The 21,169-nt window shown below is 32.7% G+C and overlaps 2 protein-coding genes across 4 annotated transcripts; one reads left to right on the forward strand and one right to left on the reverse strand.

Moving 5' to 3' along the window:
* The first annotated feature begins 1,537 nt into the window (after positions 1–1,537).
* LOC119634067 lies at positions 1,538–9,150 on the forward strand. Its single transcript, XM_038027994.1, has 6 exons — positions 1,538–1,824; positions 3,123–3,641; positions 3,715–3,839; positions 5,550–5,871; positions 8,083–8,642; positions 8,707–9,150. The coding sequence occupies exons 1-6, from the start codon at positions 1,626–1,628 to the stop codon at positions 9,082–9,084; spliced, it is 2,103 nt and encodes a 700-aa protein (XP_037883922.1). The 5' UTR covers positions 1,538–1,625; the 3' UTR covers positions 9,085–9,150.
* A 2,556-nt stretch (positions 9,151–11,706) lies between these two features.
* Positions 11,707–20,410, reverse strand: LOC119633864 (ubiquitin-conjugating enzyme E2 E1). 3 transcript variants are annotated; one of them, XM_038027664.1, is made up of 4 exons: positions 20,395–20,410; positions 15,157–15,823; positions 15,011–15,095; positions 11,707–12,601 (listed from the first exon to the last, which is right to left on the reverse strand). In XM_038027664.1, exons 2-4 carry the CDS (start codon positions 15,785–15,787, stop codon positions 12,589–12,591), a joined length of 729 nt encoding a protein of 242 aa, XP_037883592.1. In that variant the 5' UTR covers positions 15,788–15,823; positions 20,395–20,410; the 3' UTR covers positions 11,707–12,588. The 3 variants fall into 3 exon arrangements, with proteins under 3 accessions (XP_037883592.1, XP_037883590.1, XP_037883593.1); XM_038027662.1 differs by lacking the exon at positions 20,395–20,410 and adding an exon at positions 16,683–16,917; XM_038027665.1 differs by lacking the exons at positions 11,707–12,601; positions 20,395–20,410 and adding an exon at positions 16,683–16,918 and having other exon boundaries at positions 15,007–15,095.
* Between the last annotated feature and the right edge of the window lie 759 nt (positions 20,411–21,169).

The following is a 21,169-nucleotide window of genomic DNA, read 5'->3' on the forward strand; positions in this document are numbered from 1 at the left end:
CCACACTCCGTATTAATCATTTAAAAATGTTCCTGTTGAATTTTTATGTTTCCTTTTTCATCATAAATAGTGTACAAGAACACCTGGACAAATCATGGACAAACGTATTATCATCATCTAGGAAGGAACATTAGAAATAAACAGGACGACTATTATTAAAATAAGTCAAAACTTAGATTAAAAGGGGGGCTTGATTAGTCCACTAGGAAAAATGCAGAAAACTGAGCAATAATATGCAACTTAAGCCAGATGTTAAACGACCAGTTACTGTAAACGTAGCAGGAAATAGTTGTAACCGGACAGAATACTTTCCAGTTTTTATGTATACAGTTGGGAAAATGAATATATGAGGCAAAGCAGAGATAAATTTCTTACTTCTCTTTTACTGCCTAATGTGTAGCTGTACTATGAATCAGGGACGATAAGATTAGGCTTACGTATCGAGCTTCTCTCACTCAAATGGCTAAGTGTAAGTGCTTTTACGACATATTCAGTGTTAAGTTTAATCATTGACTATGGCTTGACTTATTTCAACCTTGATTTACATCTATTTAATTATGATAGCTTGATTTGTTGAGAATTTATAAATTGCTTGAGAAAAATCAATTTTCTGAAGAAAAATCGATATATTTACTTGAAACTTTCTTCTTTAGCAATTAAATCAATTAAAAAAATTTTCATTTAATTTTTCTGAAAATTTTCAGATATCAGACAAAGCGTAAGATTAAACATACTCCAAGCACAGCGAAAATAAGGCATCTCTTCGCCTTAAAGACGGCGCCCAAAGCTTTAAGCTTTCATCTCTAACATGAATAAGTTTGGCGTGAAAATGTTTCAACAGAAACAAGATTTAAAATTTAACAGATAAGGAAAATTAATTTAAAAACAAATTATATATGTATGTATATAGAAAGAAATATGTGCGCATTTTCAAGACCAAGGCACATGGCAGGGCAAGGCGTAAAATTCTATTCTTGAAAAACAAAACCTTGAGAAGAACGGCAGGCTTTTTTTCTAACATTCTGTAAATAAAATCTACATGACTACAGATTGCACATAACTAACGAACTTTATAACACCAACTAACTGCTCCTTTCAATATTTTACATTAGTTTGTTAAGTTTGCTCACAGTGTGTCCAGCAGCAGTAAGTAAGTGTGCAAAATATGTATACGTACGACGTAAATGAAATAAAATAAAAGTTTAATATAATATATATATATATATGTATGTATACAAGAGAAAGAATAACAACAAAAAAAAAAAGAAAAAAAATTTTTTTAAATATTTTGCTTAAAAAAATGCAACATTATTGTTTACGCGTTCATTGGTACATACATACAAACGCATTTGCAAAAAGCAAGAAATATTCCCCCATTGTAAAGACTATTACGAAAAAATCGATAATAGGAAATTTTAATTTGTTTTTGTTGTTTAACTAACCAACTAACAAGTAAAAAGATTAAATAAATGTTCAATTTCTCAAGAAAATTTATTTATTTCAATAAAATTTCATTGATTTTCCATTTTAGGTAAAAAAAAAAATTTTTAATTTTGAAAAGCCAAAGAAATAATCATATATAATATTTTTGGAAAAAATTTAACGAACACACTAAACTGGAAAACATGAAAGGATGTTCAAAAGTCGCGTCAACAATAACAATTGTGTTCCTAATTTTAGCCAAAAGTGTCGGCGGTTTTAACTCTGCCTCTGAAAAATCGAATCAACACGTTAGCAAGCAAAACAGAGAAAACGTAAATAACAATGGCAGCAAGACAGACACACATCGTCTCGCAAAACGGATGGATTTGGAATTATGTTTAGGTTAGTGCGAACTGAACGCGAACTCAAAATTCTTTTTGTCAAAATTTTTACAAAAAAGATTGACTTTTATCTCTTACCTTGCCTTACTTAAATGAAGATTTCAAAGCACTATACAATGTCAAGAATTTCGTCATATGATCAAAGAATAAAATAAAGCTCAAGGTTAAAATTGTTAATAGGAAATATTAGCTGAGTGTAATGCGTCGTTTTTCTGAAGCTGTTCGCCACAATTGTGAGAGGACAATTCTTGATTTTTGTATCACGAGAACTTTGCACCGTAATTCACTTCATATCGTTCCCGTAGCGCCGTATTCATCCTATATCAAAAGTTGACTAATATCGCTTTCCAAGACATCTTTTAAGGCAATAGAACCGAAATAAGTAAGGTCAGCATTAAAAAAGAAATCAATAGGTTTGACTAATCCCGATCGCTTTAAGGCGAAAACGTGATCACAGTTTTCTTATGAAAGCAACAAATTAAAGACGCAATGAAATATTTATTAAAACAACCATAATAAGGAAACATCGTATACCATATTAGAATGTGTCAAGGTCCGAACGAGCTCAATTCATATACCGATTCTAGAGATTTAAAAAACTTTCGTGAAAGGCTTTAGAAATACGAACAGAATCGTTAAAGGATCTGGATGAGAGACAATCACCCATCTTATCCTTATGTAGTTGGCAACTGCGATCTCTGACGTGAGCCCTGCTTGAAAGCAAGCTACAACTTTCATCGACGCCGACCTGAACCACTTAAATTCCTAAATTCAATCAGCCAGTCAAGTGTCCTCTAGGATTTATTCTTTAGGAATTATTTCAAAAATCAACGATTTTTAAATATAGTAAAACGTCTAACATTTGACATTGAACTCAATCCGGAAGAAGTGATCTGGAAATCCATTTTTCTCTGCTGCCGGTAAAATGAACATCATTTGAGTATCTTTCGAATTCATTATAACTTTATGTTCGGTATTTTTTCATAGAATATAAACTTCTCGTAGGAATTAGATTTGGTCGAGAGATAACCTAAAAATTTCACTTGAAAATATTCAGAAAAAATAAAGGAAAGCCTTCCCTGTACCAAGCAGGTGTTTATTGATTCCTTTAAAAAACGCTCTTCCTCCTTGTCCTCTTTCTCCGCCCCGAACTGAAGACGTTATGAGATAATGATGGGATTTTTTAGCTTAAGATACACTTGTGTAACCACCAATGATAAATCCAAGAAATTTATTGCCATAATTACATCTGTTTATGCATATTTAAGGTAATAATAAGATCGTCCCAAATACTTTCAGGTCAATTTGATATCCATCAAAATACTATCATACGTACCGGTGAATCGCAGGCCATAGGTGGTAAATATTTGCAAGGCTTGGAATTGGATACAATAGAAGAATGTCAACGTTTGTGTTGTGAGACGGAATCATGCGACGTTTACATATTTGAGAATAAGAACAACGGCTATTGCTATTTATTCGAATGCGGATCACCGGAAAATTTTCATTGTAAATTTACGCGCCACGCCAATTATACAAGTGCTGTACTGACACCCGTAGTGAAACATGTCAGTGAGATAGTCACATCACGCCCATCTGCGCCTCCAACACAGAGCGTCATCTCAAAAATATCGCAACAAGAATGGGAATTAACGAATTTAAAACTGAAACAGGAAACGCAAAAGAAAAATTTCGAATTCCCTCCACCCACCAAAAGTGCAAGCAATATAATCAAACCCGATATACAAAGGATTCCAGGAGTGTCAGTGAATAATGTCCAAACAATCGATTCCACCTCTGGCAGTATACAGGCAAAATGTTAGTTAAATGCGCTTTAGTATTAATTCAATGTCTTTTATAATCCATCAAATGTCTTCTTACATATGTACAGTACTTAATGTCACACAAACCTGTGGTCGTTTTCAATTCGCTTGCCATTCCGGAGAATGCATAGCAGTATATAATGCTTGTGATGGTATACCTCAGTGTGACGATGGCAGTGACGAGGGAATTGAGGTAAAATTCAAATGAATTTATCATATTTTACAATCACTACCAAAGGATATGGAAGGAACAAACTAAAGTTTTATTGATGCTAAAAAGTACATTTCATATTAATCAGAGCAGTATTCTGAGCCCATCTACCCATGTCTGCCCGTTAACTTTTGCTCGTTGGGCAAAGATGCATTATTTGCTACAACTAATATGAAAATGTGTATATGTGTTTGTGCGTATGCGAATTTTTAGTTGATGGCTATCGAGTAAAAGAAGGATACCCCATGAAAAAAATTGCTATGGAAAATAACAATCCAAATATTTTGATCTCAAAAAGTTTTTGTGGACGTAAGACTTAAGAGAAACCCACCTTTTATTGTACCGATTTAAGCTAGTCTGTCCGTCTCTCCGATATTTATCCATGTATTTTTGTGTCCAACCTACAGGCCACAACGTTTGAGATGTTTTGATAACATTTGATACACTGACGTACGTCGACATAATCTCGAACCACTCCACATACAACGGCTTATCAAAATAAGAAGAATAACGTAATTCTCAAAATTTTACGGCGAAAGTTGTTTAATAATAATAAATTGGCATTCCAAGTTGGAATGAAAAGTTTGGACCGGATGGGGCAAGTTTTTGAACCCCTTGCTAAGTCTTTATTTAGCAAAAAGGCCTCATTTTCAATACTTCTTGATCAAAATATGTCCACAATAATAATTTGACATGAAAATTAATTTTCCCAAACTTGGACGGCGTAGAACTATTTCAACCCTCGTAGGGGTTCTAATGAAAAAGTAGCCTTAAAGGTGTAAAGGTATAATTTTTCACATTTCGTAATGAAAATTGAGCTTTAGAGAAATTGAATCACACAAGTCTGTTTTCTTATGTGGCGACAAGATGGAGCTTGTGGGTTGTTATGACAAGCGCACCTGGAAAACAATAAGATCTTTAACAGGTAAACTAAATTTACGAAACGAAATTTAGACTATCTTAGTTGACTCCTTTAATATAAGGTCTTTCACGAACATTTTGCATTTACAGAAATATTACGAATAATTTTCGGAGTATTATTAACAAATTGAGTGAATAACTGCAGTGGGAAAAGTGTAAAGTATCTAATATATGTCATCGGTATAATGAAATATGGGTCGCCCTTACGCCCTTGCGGAAGTTGCTTACATCCACACAACAAAGTAAATATGTCCGGTACTGCAACTGGAATACGTTAGGGTGACGTTTGAAAAAAATTTAGTTTGTCGAAAAAATCCCACGCAACTCTCTCAGCAATTTCATCTATGGCACGGTTTCAAGAAGAACGCATTTAAAATATGAATTTTCAATTTTGAGCAAATTTTTGCTTTATCGTCAATGTTCGATGCCTGCTATGCGACTATATTCGGAAACAAAAATTGTTGAACCATTTCACTTACACCTCCTCATCCACTTTTCCTATCTTCATCTTAAAGTCAATACAGAAGCAGGGCAAATTTGAATTCCTCTCTTAAGCTCGATGACATTTAATATTCAAAAAACCGAGATTTAAAAAAATGAAGCAGCTTTCGATACGAACATTTATTTATATAAAAATTTCATAGTAATTTTAACTTATCAAAATACTTTTCACAATTTTCGTATTCACTGTAGATGTTGCTTACCTAAGAATTAATTTGAAAGGTCTTTAGTAACTCTCTTAATTATTAATAAATTTATGTACAATTGTAGTGTTCTAATGCTAGTAACAATGCCGGAGTTGCTGGTGCGGCTTCTAACACTAAATTAGAACAAAAAAATGCCGCTATGAACACAAAATCCTTACCCCTTGCTAACCAGTATCAATCTGCAGCTGCAATGCAACAAGAAACTCCTCAACAACAGCTACAAAACATGCAGCAGCAACAGCAACAGCAACAACAAAAACAATCTCATAACACATTAGACATAAAACATTCGGTGAATAATCGCGAAGATGCCAATGCTTGGGAAAATCGCAAAGTTGTCTTAACTTCTCAGCAACAAATCGAAGACAGTAACGTTGAAAATGATGGTAAGTTCTGTGTAAGAACTGTGTAACCGTGTGCATCGCTTAGGGAAAGATTTTAATTTTATAAGAGCAGGAAGAGACTTGGAATATATCAATTTACTCGCATGCAATAAAAATTAAATTTTTTTTTTTTTAATTAATTATTAAAGTTTAAAAGCGAGGCACACTTTTGAATTAAAAAAAAAAAATTTACAAAATCGTAAACGAGGTAAATAAACTTTCCAGCAAACATAATCGAAAATGTAAAATGTCTGAAAAGTTAAATGCTTCGCATTAATTTCCCTTCTAGTTTAACTAATTGCAATAGTGTCGGAGAAGTGAGATAAAATGAAAATATAAAATTTATATATATGTCACGCAAGGGCAACTGACAGCACTTTAGTTGTGACGCGTTGCGTTTGTATAAACATTTTATGTAAGCGAAGCATTTTCAAGTTTTCATAAATTAAATTTTGTTTTCGAAAATTCACACAACACCGGAACATGTTGTTACGAATTATCTTTCATTCGGGGAGTATATGCAATGGGAACTTGGTTGCAATTAAAAAATTTACTGTTTGTTGCCTTTTCATTTATATATATATATATATATATATATGTTGCTTCCTTGTGAAATTAAAAGAAAAGAAGAGAAAAAAGGGGGATATGAATATGAAGTGTGCATGCATGGATGCGAGAATGCACTACTGGCTGGTTAATAGCCATTGTTGGGGCTGCCTGAGATGTGTTTTTGTCATTCTCAGTTCGTTTTCTGACATTTTTTTTTTTTTTTGTACTCATGCAATCAATTTCAAATTTTTGCGCTTATGTCTTCATGCATGTTCGCTGCTGTTCGTCTTCCTTCAGTTTGATTAATTGGTTTCGTTGCAGGCAATGATTGTGTTGAAAAACGCTTAATATGCGATGGGTTTCTTTTTTTTTTTTTTTTTTGTTTTACATATATTTTCTTTTACTTTGCAATAAATTTTCTTAAATGCCTTCAATTGAAAATAATTTAAATTAATTACATATTTATGTGAAGGTGTTTATTAATTATTATTAGATTATTTTTCGAATAACACTTAGACGGACTAGTGGGCGGGGAATCCACAAGCTATATATATCAATAAATGGATAAATTTAATGTCCACACATGCTTCCTCGTTTCCAGTTATAAGCAAACTCATGCTTAGGTCATAAACTATGTTTAGACAAGAGCTATAGATAGGCGAACAAGCAGGACAATAGTGTTTAGAAAATTACTTAAACTTACATATATGGATAATGTAAAATTTCCAATCTCTCACTGTGCATACACTTGCAAATTAAGAATAAGAGTTCGATGCAAAGAACGTTCCGATCGACAGTTACAGTCTATTATTTATGGAAGATTTTTGAATTTATGTATAACGCCAGGGATCATCGGAATTCCCTTTCAATAACTCGTCTTTTCTCCAATTTTGCAAAGTTTTATGCCGTCCGAATGAAAGCTCATTGTTTTGAGAATTTTTTTTTTCAAAAATTCATGGCAAAATTGTCAAACTTTTGAAAGTGAAATGCAATCAAAAAATGCTGCCCATAATTAAGAGATCAAGTACAAGCGTTATATTCTCCTCATTTCTTATGCTTTTATTTCTTATTAGTGTGGAAACATTACGTAATTTAAGGGCCGTCGCGGATATTTGCCCAAGATTGAGACATGTTTGAATTAACCCGACGCGAACATGATAAAAGAATATGTCGTCCATTTCCAAACACCGCTACATTTACAGAACTAGTGCAGGGCCGATAGTAAACTTAATAATCTTCGACCTAAAAAAAGTAAATATGGCATGTTCTGAAGAAAAGCAAAACAAAGTCAATGAACTTTCAACTTGGAATCGATAGAAGCTATGAATCACTGCTGCTTTAACATTTTCCAAGAGATTGAGAAAATCAAACGCGAATGAAATGTTTCAAGCTTAGCTTTGCACTTATTAATAATACTCCATCCACTAGTTGAGACAGAGACAGAGACAGAGAGAGGTAGAGTTTTGGGGCTTCTTTCATAGCATAGAATAGATCAACAAAATGAAATTATCCAGCCAAAGACCCAATATATGCTTGAGAGGTAAAAACTGCATTTTTCGTTAATGACAAAAATTTTACTTTTCTATGTCTTTGCTATGCAAGAAAGAAAGAGAATTAATTCTTCATTTATTTTTTCTATAAATCCTTTTAATTTTCTTTGTATAGGAACAATTTCGAATGCAGATAAACCTAACGTTAATGCCCATGTCTTGTACAATGCACCATCTAACGCAAATGACGACACATTTACTGCTTATGTAAGCGATAAAAGCGATAAAAATGGTGTTCATAGCTCAACATTGGAACAGAGTGGACTTTACGCCCCTCAAGCGCCGATTTATCAGCCAATTATTAATCAGGATCACCTAATGCCACCCGCTAAGAGTAATTGGCAGCAGCAGGCAATTATTAATCGTGAGCAGCAAAATCAACAATCACAATTGAATCTTCCGGGGCAACAGCAACAAATGCCAGTTGTTCCTGAAGAAACGAATTACGTGCAACAATCACAAAAATTAGCTATCGCAGAGGACGAACAGAGAGAGCATCAGACAAAAGTGTCTTCTTTAAGTGGTCTAACTAAGCAAAACAAACCTCCTTCGATACCCGGAATCAATGAGTTAAATTCTGTTGACAAAGTTGATAAAGTACCACACGAAAATCTCGTGGGAAATTCATACGAATATGACGATGAGGAAGAAAAATCGACAGAGCCTCCCAAAAAAGTAAGAAATGATATAAATTAACAATTCTTGAACGATTTTTATAAACTAATTTTGAATTTCTCAGAAGCCCCGCAAACATAGGAAAACCAAAAGTAAATCAGTGAAAAGCATAGAGTACGCTGTACAAAAGTTTCAAACTCCATCGGAAACAGCAGCAATGGCCGTGCATCACAATGCTGCAGCAGCTGCTTATGCTCCCGTCCATGAACAATATAAAGTAATCCATGAAAATTTAGCTATGGAGTTCCGTGATCATGATGGCCTATCCGACAGACCGAGTGGCGCCGTCCTATCATTAACGTTGGGCGTCCTAATAACCGCCGCTCTGGCCATTTTGATTGGTTGCCGCCTAAGAACTGTGGGTCGGAGAGCTCGTCGCCTGGGCGGCAAAACCCCTTACGCGCACGAAGCTGATTTCTTGGTGAATGGCATGTACTTGTAATTATTTCAAAACATGTAAAATAAAAAAAATAAATAAATAAATAAATAAATTTTTTATAAACGCTTCTAGATGTAAAGTAAAAAAAAAAAGGAAAAAAAGAAGAAAGTCTTCACATTATGTTGAGATATATTGAAAAACTATTATTATTATTATTAAGGACGGGGATCGGTTTGAAGCATTCTATTACATGTTTACAGTTTTTGTTAATTTCTCGATTAAGGGGACATTGTTCTAAATGGATATTTTCTGTAATTGTTTAAACGATTAATTACATAGATGTTTACGACTCAGCGAAATATTTATGTGAAATATTTTAATCTATGTACAATATGTATTGTTTGCATGTATTTGATAAAGAATTAAATAAAAAATATCATGTAACTTGTGTTTAAAATGAAATGATTCCTTAGTTTACTTGCTCTCCCACTATTTCTTGATAGGGAGGGAAGATCTCTAAATGGCTTACGTCTTTTTTTTTTATATATTTTTAAAGCTTTATTACGGTTATGTAAGTCATAGCTAAAGAACATTTTTTTTCTTCAGATTTGTCATTTCATTCATAATGCTTAGAGTTAATAGAAATCAGAAGCTTGGTAAAGTATTCAAAATTTTAAGTCAATATCTCATTTGTCTATTCACCTTTGGATCAGCTATTGTCGCGAAAATTTAGCTGAAAAGAGGGAATTTAATGGATGTTGTTTTTAGTTTTGGTCACACAGGTGAAATTTGAAGGAGGCCGTTGAAGGAGGAAGTTGAAAACCTGCAAGAGAAAGCTAAAAGTTCCTTAAGTCGGTACCATCAGTGTATTCTAACTTATCGTCGAATGTCGACGCGTCGGTCAGTTGCCGAAGATTTTCACCAATCAACTATAGGTGTATGTGCAGCGCCAGCGGAAAAATTTGAGCTAAGCGATGAGTTCCCCAATCAACCGCATTTACCTGATTTGATTTTTGGCGACAGCTTGTAAATAAAACGACTGCACCACATCGAAAAGTATTCAAAGTTGATGGCAAGTTGACGTCTGATGGGCGAAAGAAGGAAAAATTGACGGAGCTCTTTCGATTTCGATGGTGTGAATGAGAAAGATTTATTGCACTGTGATTATCCGCTAACAGTCAATGATACTTGGATCTACTACGAATCAACACACACACACACGAAATTCAGCTTACGAATAACAGTCGGCGACAAAAGGCGTACATATAAAAATAACAATCAAAGAGATAAATACAAATTGCATAGTCGGGCAAGGTCGACTATTAGACATTCTGCATTACTTTGCTTAATTAATAATACACCAAAAAGTATACATTACTTTTAGGTAAATGCACAACTTTTATGAAATCCCCCATATTGGAAGAATACTCAAACGTGACGGTGGCCTAAATGTAGCAAATGTACTTGTCAACGATTTTTTTATTTTCCACCGTTGCTCCGGTCATGACAAATCACACTTAAGACTTTGTCGCCATAGGGGGACTTGCTTCCAGGTAAGTTTTTATATATAGTGCGATTTGAAGAGTAAGCCTATGTGATCCAAATTCCCTATGTTTCATTTACTAACAACAAATTTTCACCATAAGATATTAAAACTCAGGTCTTTTTGAGAACTCTTATATGGTTTGAGATCCAAAAAATAGACTTACATAGCCCGAATTCGGAAACGATAATTATTATTATGAACGAATTTTTATCAAGGAGTATTGAAAATTAAGCTTTGTTGCTGCATAAAGATTTAGTTTCCCTAAGGTAGGGCAAGCGATTCAAAGTATTGCGCGAATACCGAAATACTATTAGTAAGAGAGTTTTGTTTGTTTTAACGACTTGTCAAAATGAAGCGTTATATGGTGATTGTTAGTGATCGATGAAGCAGCCCGATCCGAACCATTTTCAATAGCGTTCGTCCTTGCGCCAAAGCACCTCAATATACGTAGATAAGCATCAGGCGGACAGACAAGCTCAAAACCAACATTTTCGGTATACTAAAGGATGGGTCCTTATCAAAACCTTCTGTCGTAATATCTTAAATCAAACCAATGAAATTGTATGTTAATATGGAAATAATTTTATTATATTCTTTGAAATTCACGTTCACTATAGAAAATCTATCAACTTTAAGATATTTAATAAACAGCCTTTACCTCCCCACGGTACATGTAACAGCATTACGTTCTTTCCCTACGACAATCGTCCCTTTTGTCACCTTAATTGCTTCAGCACGGAATTCGCCAAAGTCTTTTAGCAATCATTAAGAGCTTTAGTTCCCTGCATACCTATCACAGATTAATAGTCGATTTAATCAAAAATATATTATTATAGAGTGCATATCAGTAGCGAACCAAATTCCTCCAATTTCATTATTAATCTTTAGCAATTTTTTTTTACACTTTTTATTTATATTATTTTTATTGTTATGAAATTATTTCTTATCAGCGTTTAAATTGTAAAGAATTTTAGACTTTTTCCTGCATTTAAAATCATTATTGCGTTATACAAAAAATTTGTTTAAATTTAAACTAATATAAAATATAAAATAAAAAAAAATAAAAATAAAAAAAATGAAAAATATGAGTGTGTCACTTAATTTTAAATAAATTTTCATCTTAATTACTTAAGAAAAAATTACAAATTATCAGTTGACCATTATTATTGTAAAGATGATAGTAGTTGAGATTAGAATATATGAATAATGATGCTTATGAAGCACACATTCCTTTTCATTTACTTTATTTATTGTAATTTAATGAGTTATACAAAATATATATTAATGGGAAAAAGTCAAATCAATGCAGTCTAAAGTTAGGAAACTAAAATGTGTGTTTTGGTAAAAAGAGCTTTTATATATGTAGTCGTCGTCACTTAATGATTTCTCAAAAATATTGAAAAATATTACACATCAATTGTAAAATAATGAAAAGAGAAAACAGACCCTATTTAAGCCTTAGTTACGGAAATCCTAAAATCTATTTAATATCCTTGTGTTTTCGTTTTTTTTTGTTTTTTTTTTTTTGTTTTCTTTTTCCTTTTTTCTTATTTATTTACTTCACGTAATAATGACGTCATCGTAAAGATAGGAGAGTATATTTTTCGCATGTTTTTTTTTTTTGTGGTTTTTGCTTAATGTTTTGTCTGCAGTTTCGTTTTAAATTTTCTTCTTTTTTTTTTATTTTGTTTTTTTATTTTTTTTTACATAAATAAACACATTTATGTTATGTTAGGATAAGTTTAGTTGAATCCGTATCTTTGACGCTTTTGTTTTATCGCTTAAATTAAATTTTTAAATTATAATTAATTATTACATTTTAATATAAATGTATAGTTATTACGCAATAATATTCAGTAGATTTGTTACAATAATTCGGTTTATATTCAATTACATTCTCGTCCTATGGTTTCTATTGTTGCAGTTGTTCGCCTTAATATTTTTAAGATAGTTGATGAGGTTTTCTTATACACGCTACAACATTGGTTATTATATGACATAAACTTTGTCATTTTGGGAAATCATGTTGCATACCTGCAGAAAACGAAGTAACGTATAATTAATGTAATATTTAATTAACAAAAAAAAAAAAAAAAAAATGTTTTTTACTTTATTTCATTCATTTGTTTGTTTGTTTATTCGCTTACATAATTGGAACACAACTTCGATGGCTACCCCTCAAGTTAGATCTATAGAATTAAAATTTACAATGCACAAAGAAAATCATATTTCGATGGTGACATCTACGCATACGAAAATCGTGCATTTGAAATAAGTCTGCATGGAAACTGCGAAATTCATAATAATGTTAAGACCCTTTTTATAGCTGGCTATTAACAAAAAGGTTAAAAATAATTCCCAGGAAAATATCAAAATTAAATCCTGTATGGATGACTAGTTTTCGAAAGGTTTATATGTAGTAAACGATTTGCCGAAGACAAGATGACATTCGAAGAAAGATCTCGATTCAATATATAAGACGTTAATAGAATGCGGTTTTGTCAAATGCCAAAACAATTTCTTTGTAAGGAGCTTTTCTAAGAGTTGCAAAGAACATTCACGACTTCTTAGTTCACTATCTAATGGCGCGAATTTAATTTGAGAAATTTTAGGGAAAGCATGTAAAATGGAGAAAATGCATTTCACGTAAGAGTTTACTTCTTCCCTGCATTCAAAACGCAAGCGCGGTTGTAATTTCACTATATTTTTAAATATTCACTCCGTCCATCAGTCCGTATTTTACTGCGAAAGTACACCGTTATCTCCATATATTGCCGTCCGTTTAGAAACATAATCGTAAATGCTCAAAAGATTACTTGACTTCTTCCAAATTCTCCCGCTTCGATTGCGCCGTTTATTATTTAATACTGTAGGCATCCCAAGGCAAGCGCTCAAGAAATTTGTGAAATTACTTTTTAATAGTCAATAATGAAAAGTAAGTAATAGAAAAAATGGAAGGGAAATCATTATCACATCTGGATGGTCTCTTCAAGTAGAACATTGAAGATTTCGTGGAATTTCGCAGAGCACAGAATTGTTATCATCAGATCGCTATTTTTATAAGACCATTTAATCGTATGGAAGTGTAATAGAGTTTTAAATTCCTTGACTTAACAATAAATAAGATCGATGTCACTAATAGATTTAAAATTAGCTATTTTATCGGACGTATTGACAACGAATGGTATTAGACAATAAATTGTTTTCCTAGTTCCGTTGAAGGACACAACCAAGTTGAAGGGATTTGTGTGAAGACATAAGAAATGCGCTGTAACGGTATCGTTAGCTGTCTGTAGGTAGCCATATCTAATGCAAGAAACAATACGGTCTAACGACAATACACAATTGAGTTAATCAAACCTTTAAATAAAATATGCGTTTCTTTCATTTTTTTTTTTTTATATTTTCTTTGTACGGCAGACAAATAAAAGCTATATCAACAACATCAGCATGACTGAACAAAAATTTAATTGACACTTAGCTTTTTACATTTCTTTACTTTATTTCTTCTTCTTCTTTTAACAGAAAATGGCTAGTTTTTTTAACACTCGGATAACATTGGATGAAGTGACCGGATTTGTAATGTTAACGGAAGACGATGCAAATTTTTTTATAAACTTTATATGCTTACCAACTAGTGCAGAAACATAAATACGAAAGCTTAGAAGATCAATGACGTTACACAGATTGTTATCAAGACTGCCTTTGTGGTTATTTATTTTCAATTATATATATAAAGAGCAAAGAATTGAATGACGGCCAATCTAACAATTTGTTACTTGTGTGATTGGTAAGGTTGGACTATTTACGTAAAGTCAAATTTGTTATGCCTGAAACTAAGCTTTTTCAGCAATTTTAACCAAGTGCAATGATATTCTATGCAAACTCCCAGCTACCACTTAATATGTCTCCGGCCGATCGTCTGAGCATCCCTGCGTTGAAGTGATGTTATAACGTCAATCAATAATCAAATAACAATCAACAAGCCCTTTCTCAACAATCCGAAACGCAATCGTTCAGTTCAAATAAAGGCGTTAAATATTAAATATTAAAGGTTGTCTTGTCACTCTCATCTTTTTCAATTCATAAAAAAAAAATAGATTTGCATGTTTATGCGATGAAAATGACACTTTTTATTTCCCGTTTCCATTTGTATGCACGTAAAGTAAGCATAAACTTTCTTTTAAGACTAAATCATAAGCATTTAAAGGGAATTTTTACCTAACAGTATGATTATAAAAGAAAAAAAAGCACTATCAGAACACTTTTACGTGTACGAACAACAGGGCACGAAATTTTAGACCTGCTACCTCAAATGTATTTAGTGGTGAAAAAGGAAAGACAAATACATTTAGGCCTATCTTATCTACAAGCAAGCCATCAACGCTTTAGATCCTCAAGCAATTTTAAATATAATATTAATTATAATTTAAAACAACTTACCTTTTTGTCCAAAGTCTAGCGATCCGATCATGTTCCTCACGATTTTGCAAGTACTGAGTAGCGATACTGCCAACCAAAGGATCGGCTAAAATTATATAACTTTGCATGTCACGTATAATTCTTAGATTATTTATAAACTAACTCACCAGGATTGCAATCAGTTAGCAGGGAGCATATTGATAGCAAAACCTTTGATATGGTCAATGCCGGTGACCAATTATCTTTAAGAATATCCAAGCAAATAACACCTTGACTATTGATATTACAATGATAGATACGAGTGCGAAAAGTAACTTTGGGTGGTTTAAAGGGATATTCGGGTGAAAAATGTATATCTAGAAAGAAGACACCACCCTCATAAACAGAACCGGGCGGTCCTAATATAGTGGAAACCCATTCATACAGGTTATCTCCTTTCGGACCAGCACTACAATTAGGAGGTGGATCCAATGTGATTTCGGCCAATTCTTTTTGTATACGTTTAGCTGAAGTGCCCAAAGCTTTCGAAATTTTCTGATTTGGTTTGGGATCTTTGCGGGTCTCTTCAGCTGTCGTTGTCCCTGAAGAAGTAGATGAATTTGTCGAAGAACCGGCGGACCCCGAATTATTGCCAGTAGCACCGTTGCGACCCCGTGCAACAGATCCGGCATTTGCATTGTTTGCAGTAGTCATATTGGTTGCTGTACCTGTCGTAGCGGAAGCACTTGAGCCGCTGGCTACATTACTAGTGGAGCCGCTGGTATTAGTTCCACCACTAGCAGTTGAAGTTGAAGACATTACGGTACTTTAAAAACGTAACTACTATTCTAAAGACTATAAATAAACAAAAAACGAAACTATATCTCATAAGTAAAGAGTTTTCATTGTCTATTTTTAGGCTACAGAAAAGTTGATAAATCTACTGTATAAAATAAAGTCCTTGAAAAAAAGTGTTATAACCTGAGTTGCTACAAGCACGAAGCCAGATTTAAAAGGTCCTACAACGGATTTCCTGTATTTCTTTCACGTAAGTTGGAAGAAACCCTTAGGTTGTTACATTACTAATTTATGACAGCCATAAATATTCTAGGTTTCATACAAAGTACGACAAGCATCACGATAGACACTTTAACACAGTTACTTCATTTTAGCGGCCATTTTGGGTATAAAAAAAGGCAAAAAAAATTTACACAAGAAATAAAGCAGACAACAACAATACTCATCAACGCAGAGTCGTTAAAAATTCATGTATATATGTTTAACATGATCTTTTTTGCAATACTATGTTTTATAGAAAAAAATCATCTCTTTGAACTGCATGTGGTAATCGAATGAAAGAAAGAACAAATGTTAATGGAGGAACGCAAAAAAAAAAACAAAATATTAAAACAGACAAAAAGGGACTGCAGTTGACAGAACTCGCGAACATCGATAGCCTGGCTGCACGCATTAGTAGTTGCTTCAAGCAAAGTAGCAGCGCAGCTATGCTTTCGAAGCCTCTTTTCAATTTCTTTGTTTTTTATTCAAGTACTCTTCACTTACAGTTTTCATAACATCTACACTTTTATATACAATGTCAGATAAATATCCTTTTAATTACACAACTTTCCCATAGCCTTATTACACTTTCATAATAGTTTTACTTCCTAAAGAGAGACGACTTTTGTTCTCGGAATTTTTCAGCAACCCTTACCTTTTCTTCGGTCAGCGGTAAATATTTCTTAACTATATTTTTCAATTTTAGTCTTTCAAGGCAAATAAAATGAAGCCTTTAAACTTAATCAAAAATATATTTGTTGTCAAGTTATTTCTCAAAATTACTTTTTCTTATTACAAAACTTAAAAAATAAATATTTCACTGCCATCAAACTCCAAAAACGGCTTTGATTTTTTTTTCGCAAAACAGTAGTCAATGTTCACCTAGAGCTGCCAAGTTTCATGTAATATGAACGTCTGTCATAGTGATGAGAGACATGTATGATTTATTTTTATTAGGAATGGTAGGAATAACAGCGGATATCAAAAATGTATTACTGATTCGGTTTCCCACGTGACACATCAATCTTACAAATAAAAATTTTAAACTTGCTAAAGTTTTCGATAGTGATCAACATGGAATGAATGAGTTAAAATAAGCAGGCTGAGTATTGCTGCAATGCATCTCTGCATCAAAAATCAATTTCTGGTGAAATTAAACACAAATATAAAAAACGAACGTGTTTTAGGGAAAGAAAAGGCAAAAACGTTCATATGGAAGGAAATAAGAATTCTTAAGGAAATTGGTTATTTGGCATCAATTAAATTAACGAAGTAGAACTTCAGACTTTTGGTTAACTAGCTTTCGCTTCCACTACGAAACTTGAAAATCATTAACTTTGCTTTAGGTATGACTCATGTCTTTCGATATATATTTCGTTCTTTCCTATTTTTTACAAATTCTTTCGTTGTGAATAGGAAGCTTACAAAAAAATTTTTCGAAACGAAAAATACCTGGCGTGTATACTACTTCTTGTTCCCGCAACACTGCCAAGCACTCTAGGATATTCACCTTTTTGGCCTTCTTTCTTTGTTGACGCCGCTCGTATTAAAACAAAATTTCTTTTTGTTCTGTTTGTACAGTTCTTCTTTACTAAGTTAAGTTTCAGTTACAGTACAGTTTTCAATAACATAAACCTTAAACAACTAATTTAACATTACACGATATTACAAAAATGTTTTTAATGCTGTTTTTAATACTAACAATACAACTCCAATAATATGTTTTCCTTTAGGTATAGTTTTTAACAAATACATTCTGTGCTTATTTAATGAGAATTTCTTCGTTTTTGAGTTAATTGCAGGCTCTTTCTCTAATTAATTTTTTTTGGATTTAAATTTTAATCACTAAAATAATTAAGTTGTATCTTGGCCGATGAACTGGTTGTTGAGGATTAACTATTAATTACTTGCTCCAAATTTGCCTTCGTATCTTGCTTTTTGTCTAATTGTGTCAATAGCTTAGTGAGCATGAATTGTAAAAATAGAAACCTATTGCATGTAGTATAACCCACCTTATTACATAGATGAACTTTGAACTTTTTTTTCTTTATAACTCTTCTCTTTTCTGTTAGCTATAAAAACGTCCGCTAAAGAAATGAATTATAATAAGAGAGATTATCGGTATTCCGTCATTAATCATTCCTTCTTCTTCTTAAGAACAATGCAAATTGAACAATGTTTATCGAAAACACAGTTAACATTTTTCAATTGTAATATGTTCATATTTTCTTTTAATAAGCGATTGTTCAAGTTCAAAAACATTTGCAATGAAAAAATATCAAGATTTTGGAGTTTTCCTAATAAATTTTTTTCATCGTCTTCATATTCAAAGACCATGAACACCCTAGAGCAACTCTTACCAGAAAATTTTCAAATACATTGGAAGGTAAATCAGAGTTTGATTCTCTCATTTTTTCTAGTCACAATCAATCCCACCACGTAATAGAAACGTTGTAAGAACACGCGAGCCAAGATAGCATTCATTTTCGTGCATATATGTATGTACATGATATAGCATCATAAATACCACCCCAGTCAACAATGGTCGTTGTTGTTCGACCATCAAGCAACTTTTTCACACAACGAAGTTATGAATGTAAGAATTCTTTAATACAGTGCCGTCCGAAAATTTACTTACAAATCCGATAACACGTCGAAACGTTGAACAGTTATAGAAGTATGGAAATCAACATCCTTTTATAGGGATTTGGTGTTAGTCCTAGTGTCTCATAGTGTGCAAGCTTATTCACGTTAAAAATCTTTCAATAAAAAAAAAGGAAAACGAGAACAAGAATGAATGGCGGATGCAAAGATTCCCCTTTTTTTTTTTTATTGGTTTTTGCGAGCGAAAATGAATGACAATGTTTTGTAAGTAAAACGACCGAAAGTTATGGTGGTTGAAAAAAGAATCGTGTTTACATAAGCAAACCCAGAGGATGGTTCGCATGGACAACAGTACCGCGAAACCTAGCCACAGAAAAAGACGATGATTTGCGATTAACACGCTCATTAGTAGCGCAAGCCAAGGATACTCATTAGCGATAAAATCTTTTTTATAGTTGCCATTGAATTTCCCAATGCAATGAGTGCAACCCAAACAACCGGTAATCATGTGCAAAGACCTGATATCAAATACACGCAAATATCTAACAATGAACAATCGGGTATCACCGGCATCCGACATGACTTCATGTTTCAGAAACTTGTTGAAAATTAAGATAACCGGTATACTGAAAGTATCTGCAGCCAAATTAAGTACGAGCACCTCACGCTCATAAACGTCTATCTTATTTTGATTGTAGGAGGTAACCGTGGCAGCTATTTCATTGACAAGGTGAATTTTACAGGAGCCTATGACAGCTTGACGTTGTGAACTATTAACATAGGTAGGCACTGGTTACTGGTAACTTATAAATCACTTCCACTTTTGCTTTATGATAATATATGATGGTGTCGCACGGCTATTCCTTTTATCAGCTCAATCAGTACCAATGTATCTTTGTTACGTCTACAAAAGAAACAAAAAAGTTCTGTTATTTAAATAGTTACTATAAAGGAAAGTAAACAATTTACATTTTATAAGTAATGGAAAACTTACAAATATTATATTCAATAACAAAATTTAATTGCAAAAGCAAACCATTCCCATCATTTTAGGTATTTAATAACTGAAGTTTAAGACATTACGGTAATTTAAAAATATTCAAGCTGAAGGCTATAAACGTGAAAATTTCCGTCGTTCATCCTTAGGTTACAAAAAAATTGACTGATTTACTGTATAACAATGTCCCTAAAAAAGTTGTTGCACTGTCAAAACAGCCATATATATCTACCTTTCATACAAAGTACGACAAACATCACGTATTCATTTCAACGGCCATTTTGGGTATAAAAAAGGCAAACAAAATTTACATAAGAAATAAAGCAGACATCAACAACGCAGTCATTAAAAATTCATATATATATGTTTAACATGATCTTTTTTGCAATACTATGTTTTATAGAAAAAAAAATCATCTCTTTGAACTGCATGTGGTAATCGAATGAAGGAAAGAACAAATGTTAATGAAGGAACGCGAAAAAAAAATACTGAAACAGAGAAAAAAGGGAACTCCAATTGACAAAACTCGCGAACTTCGCTAGCTGCACGCATTAGCAGTTGCTTCATGCAGAGCAGCAGCGAAGCGGTGCTTTCGAAGCATCTTTTCCAATTTCTTTGTTTTTTATTCAAGTGCTCTTCACTTATAGTTTTCATACCATCCACTTTTATATACAATCTCAGATAAATAGTTTTATTAAACTTTCCTTATAGTTTTACTTCCTAAAGACAGACGACTTTGTTCTCGGAATTTTTCAGCAACCCTTACCTTTTCTTCGGTCAGCAGTGAATATATTTTTCAATTTTATTCCTTAACTATATTTTTCAATTTTATTCCTTCAAGGCAAATAAAATGAAGCCTTTAAACTTAACCAAAAATATACTTATTGTAAAGTTATTTTTCAAAATTACTTTTTCTCATCACAAAACTTAAAAAATAAATATATCACAGCCATCAAAGTTCAAAAACGGCTTTGATTTATTTCGTAAAACAGTAGAGCTGCCAAGTTTCACATAATATGAACGATCCGTAGTAGAGAATTTATTAGAAATGTTAGAAATATAACGAATACCACAAATACGAACTGAGAACACAAAGAACAGTGGAAGGGGAATTTTTCTCTTACAAATACCAAATGAGGGCTTGATCAATGCTAAATAGTTGATTTTCTCGAATGAATCGTTCTTTTGACCAGCAGGATATATGCAAATTTTATGAAAATTCTTAACACATATTCAATAATTACAATTTTATTATTATTATTTTAATTTTAGACTAATGAATTGAATTCTTAGACTAAAAAACGACACATATTTATGTTTCGTTCCATAAAGTTTCTGTTTCTAAAATAAAGGGCATGATGTGTTTTACATTCGTTCCTTTTTTTCGTTCCGAAAAAAATGTTCAACATATTCAGTGTTGCAAAGAGCTGTGTAGCAAAAGAAAAAGCATTTTGCCCGGTGTTAATGTGTAATATGAATAGTTGATGCAAAAAGAGAAGGATTTAAAATAGTTGATATATTCGCTTAATGTTCTTAAATAT

This window comes from Glossina fuscipes, unplaced genomic scaffold, assembly GCF_014805625.2.
Source record: "Glossina fuscipes isolate IAEA_lab_2018 unplaced genomic scaffold, Yale_Gfus_2 2, whole genome shotgun sequence".
In the NCBI taxonomy this organism is placed as follows: Eukaryota; Metazoa; Arthropoda; class Insecta; order Diptera; family Glossinidae; genus Glossina; species Glossina fuscipes.

Bases quoted from the DNA above. Each gene is read 5' to 3' on its own strand.
- LOC119634067 (XM_038027994.1), top strand. From the start codon at position 1,626: ATGAAAGGATGTTCAAAAGTCGCGTCAACAATAACAATTGTGTTCCTA. The intron at 3,840-5,549 runs GTAAAATTCAAA...GTACAATTGTAG, and splicing joins GCAGTGACGAGGGAATTGAG to TGTTCTAATGCTAGTAACAA. The intron at 5,872-8,082 runs GTAAGTTCTGTG...TTCTTTGTATAG, and splicing joins CAGTAACGTTGAAAATGATG to GAACAATTTCGAATGCAGAT.
- LOC119633864 (XM_038027664.1), bottom strand. From the start codon at position 15,787: ATGTCTTCAACTTCAACTGCTAGTGGTGGAACTAATACCAGCGGCTCC. The intron at 15,096-15,156 runs GTGAGTTAGTTT...ATATAATTTTAG, and splicing joins GCTAACTGATTGCAATCCTG to CCGATCCTTTGGTTGGCAGT.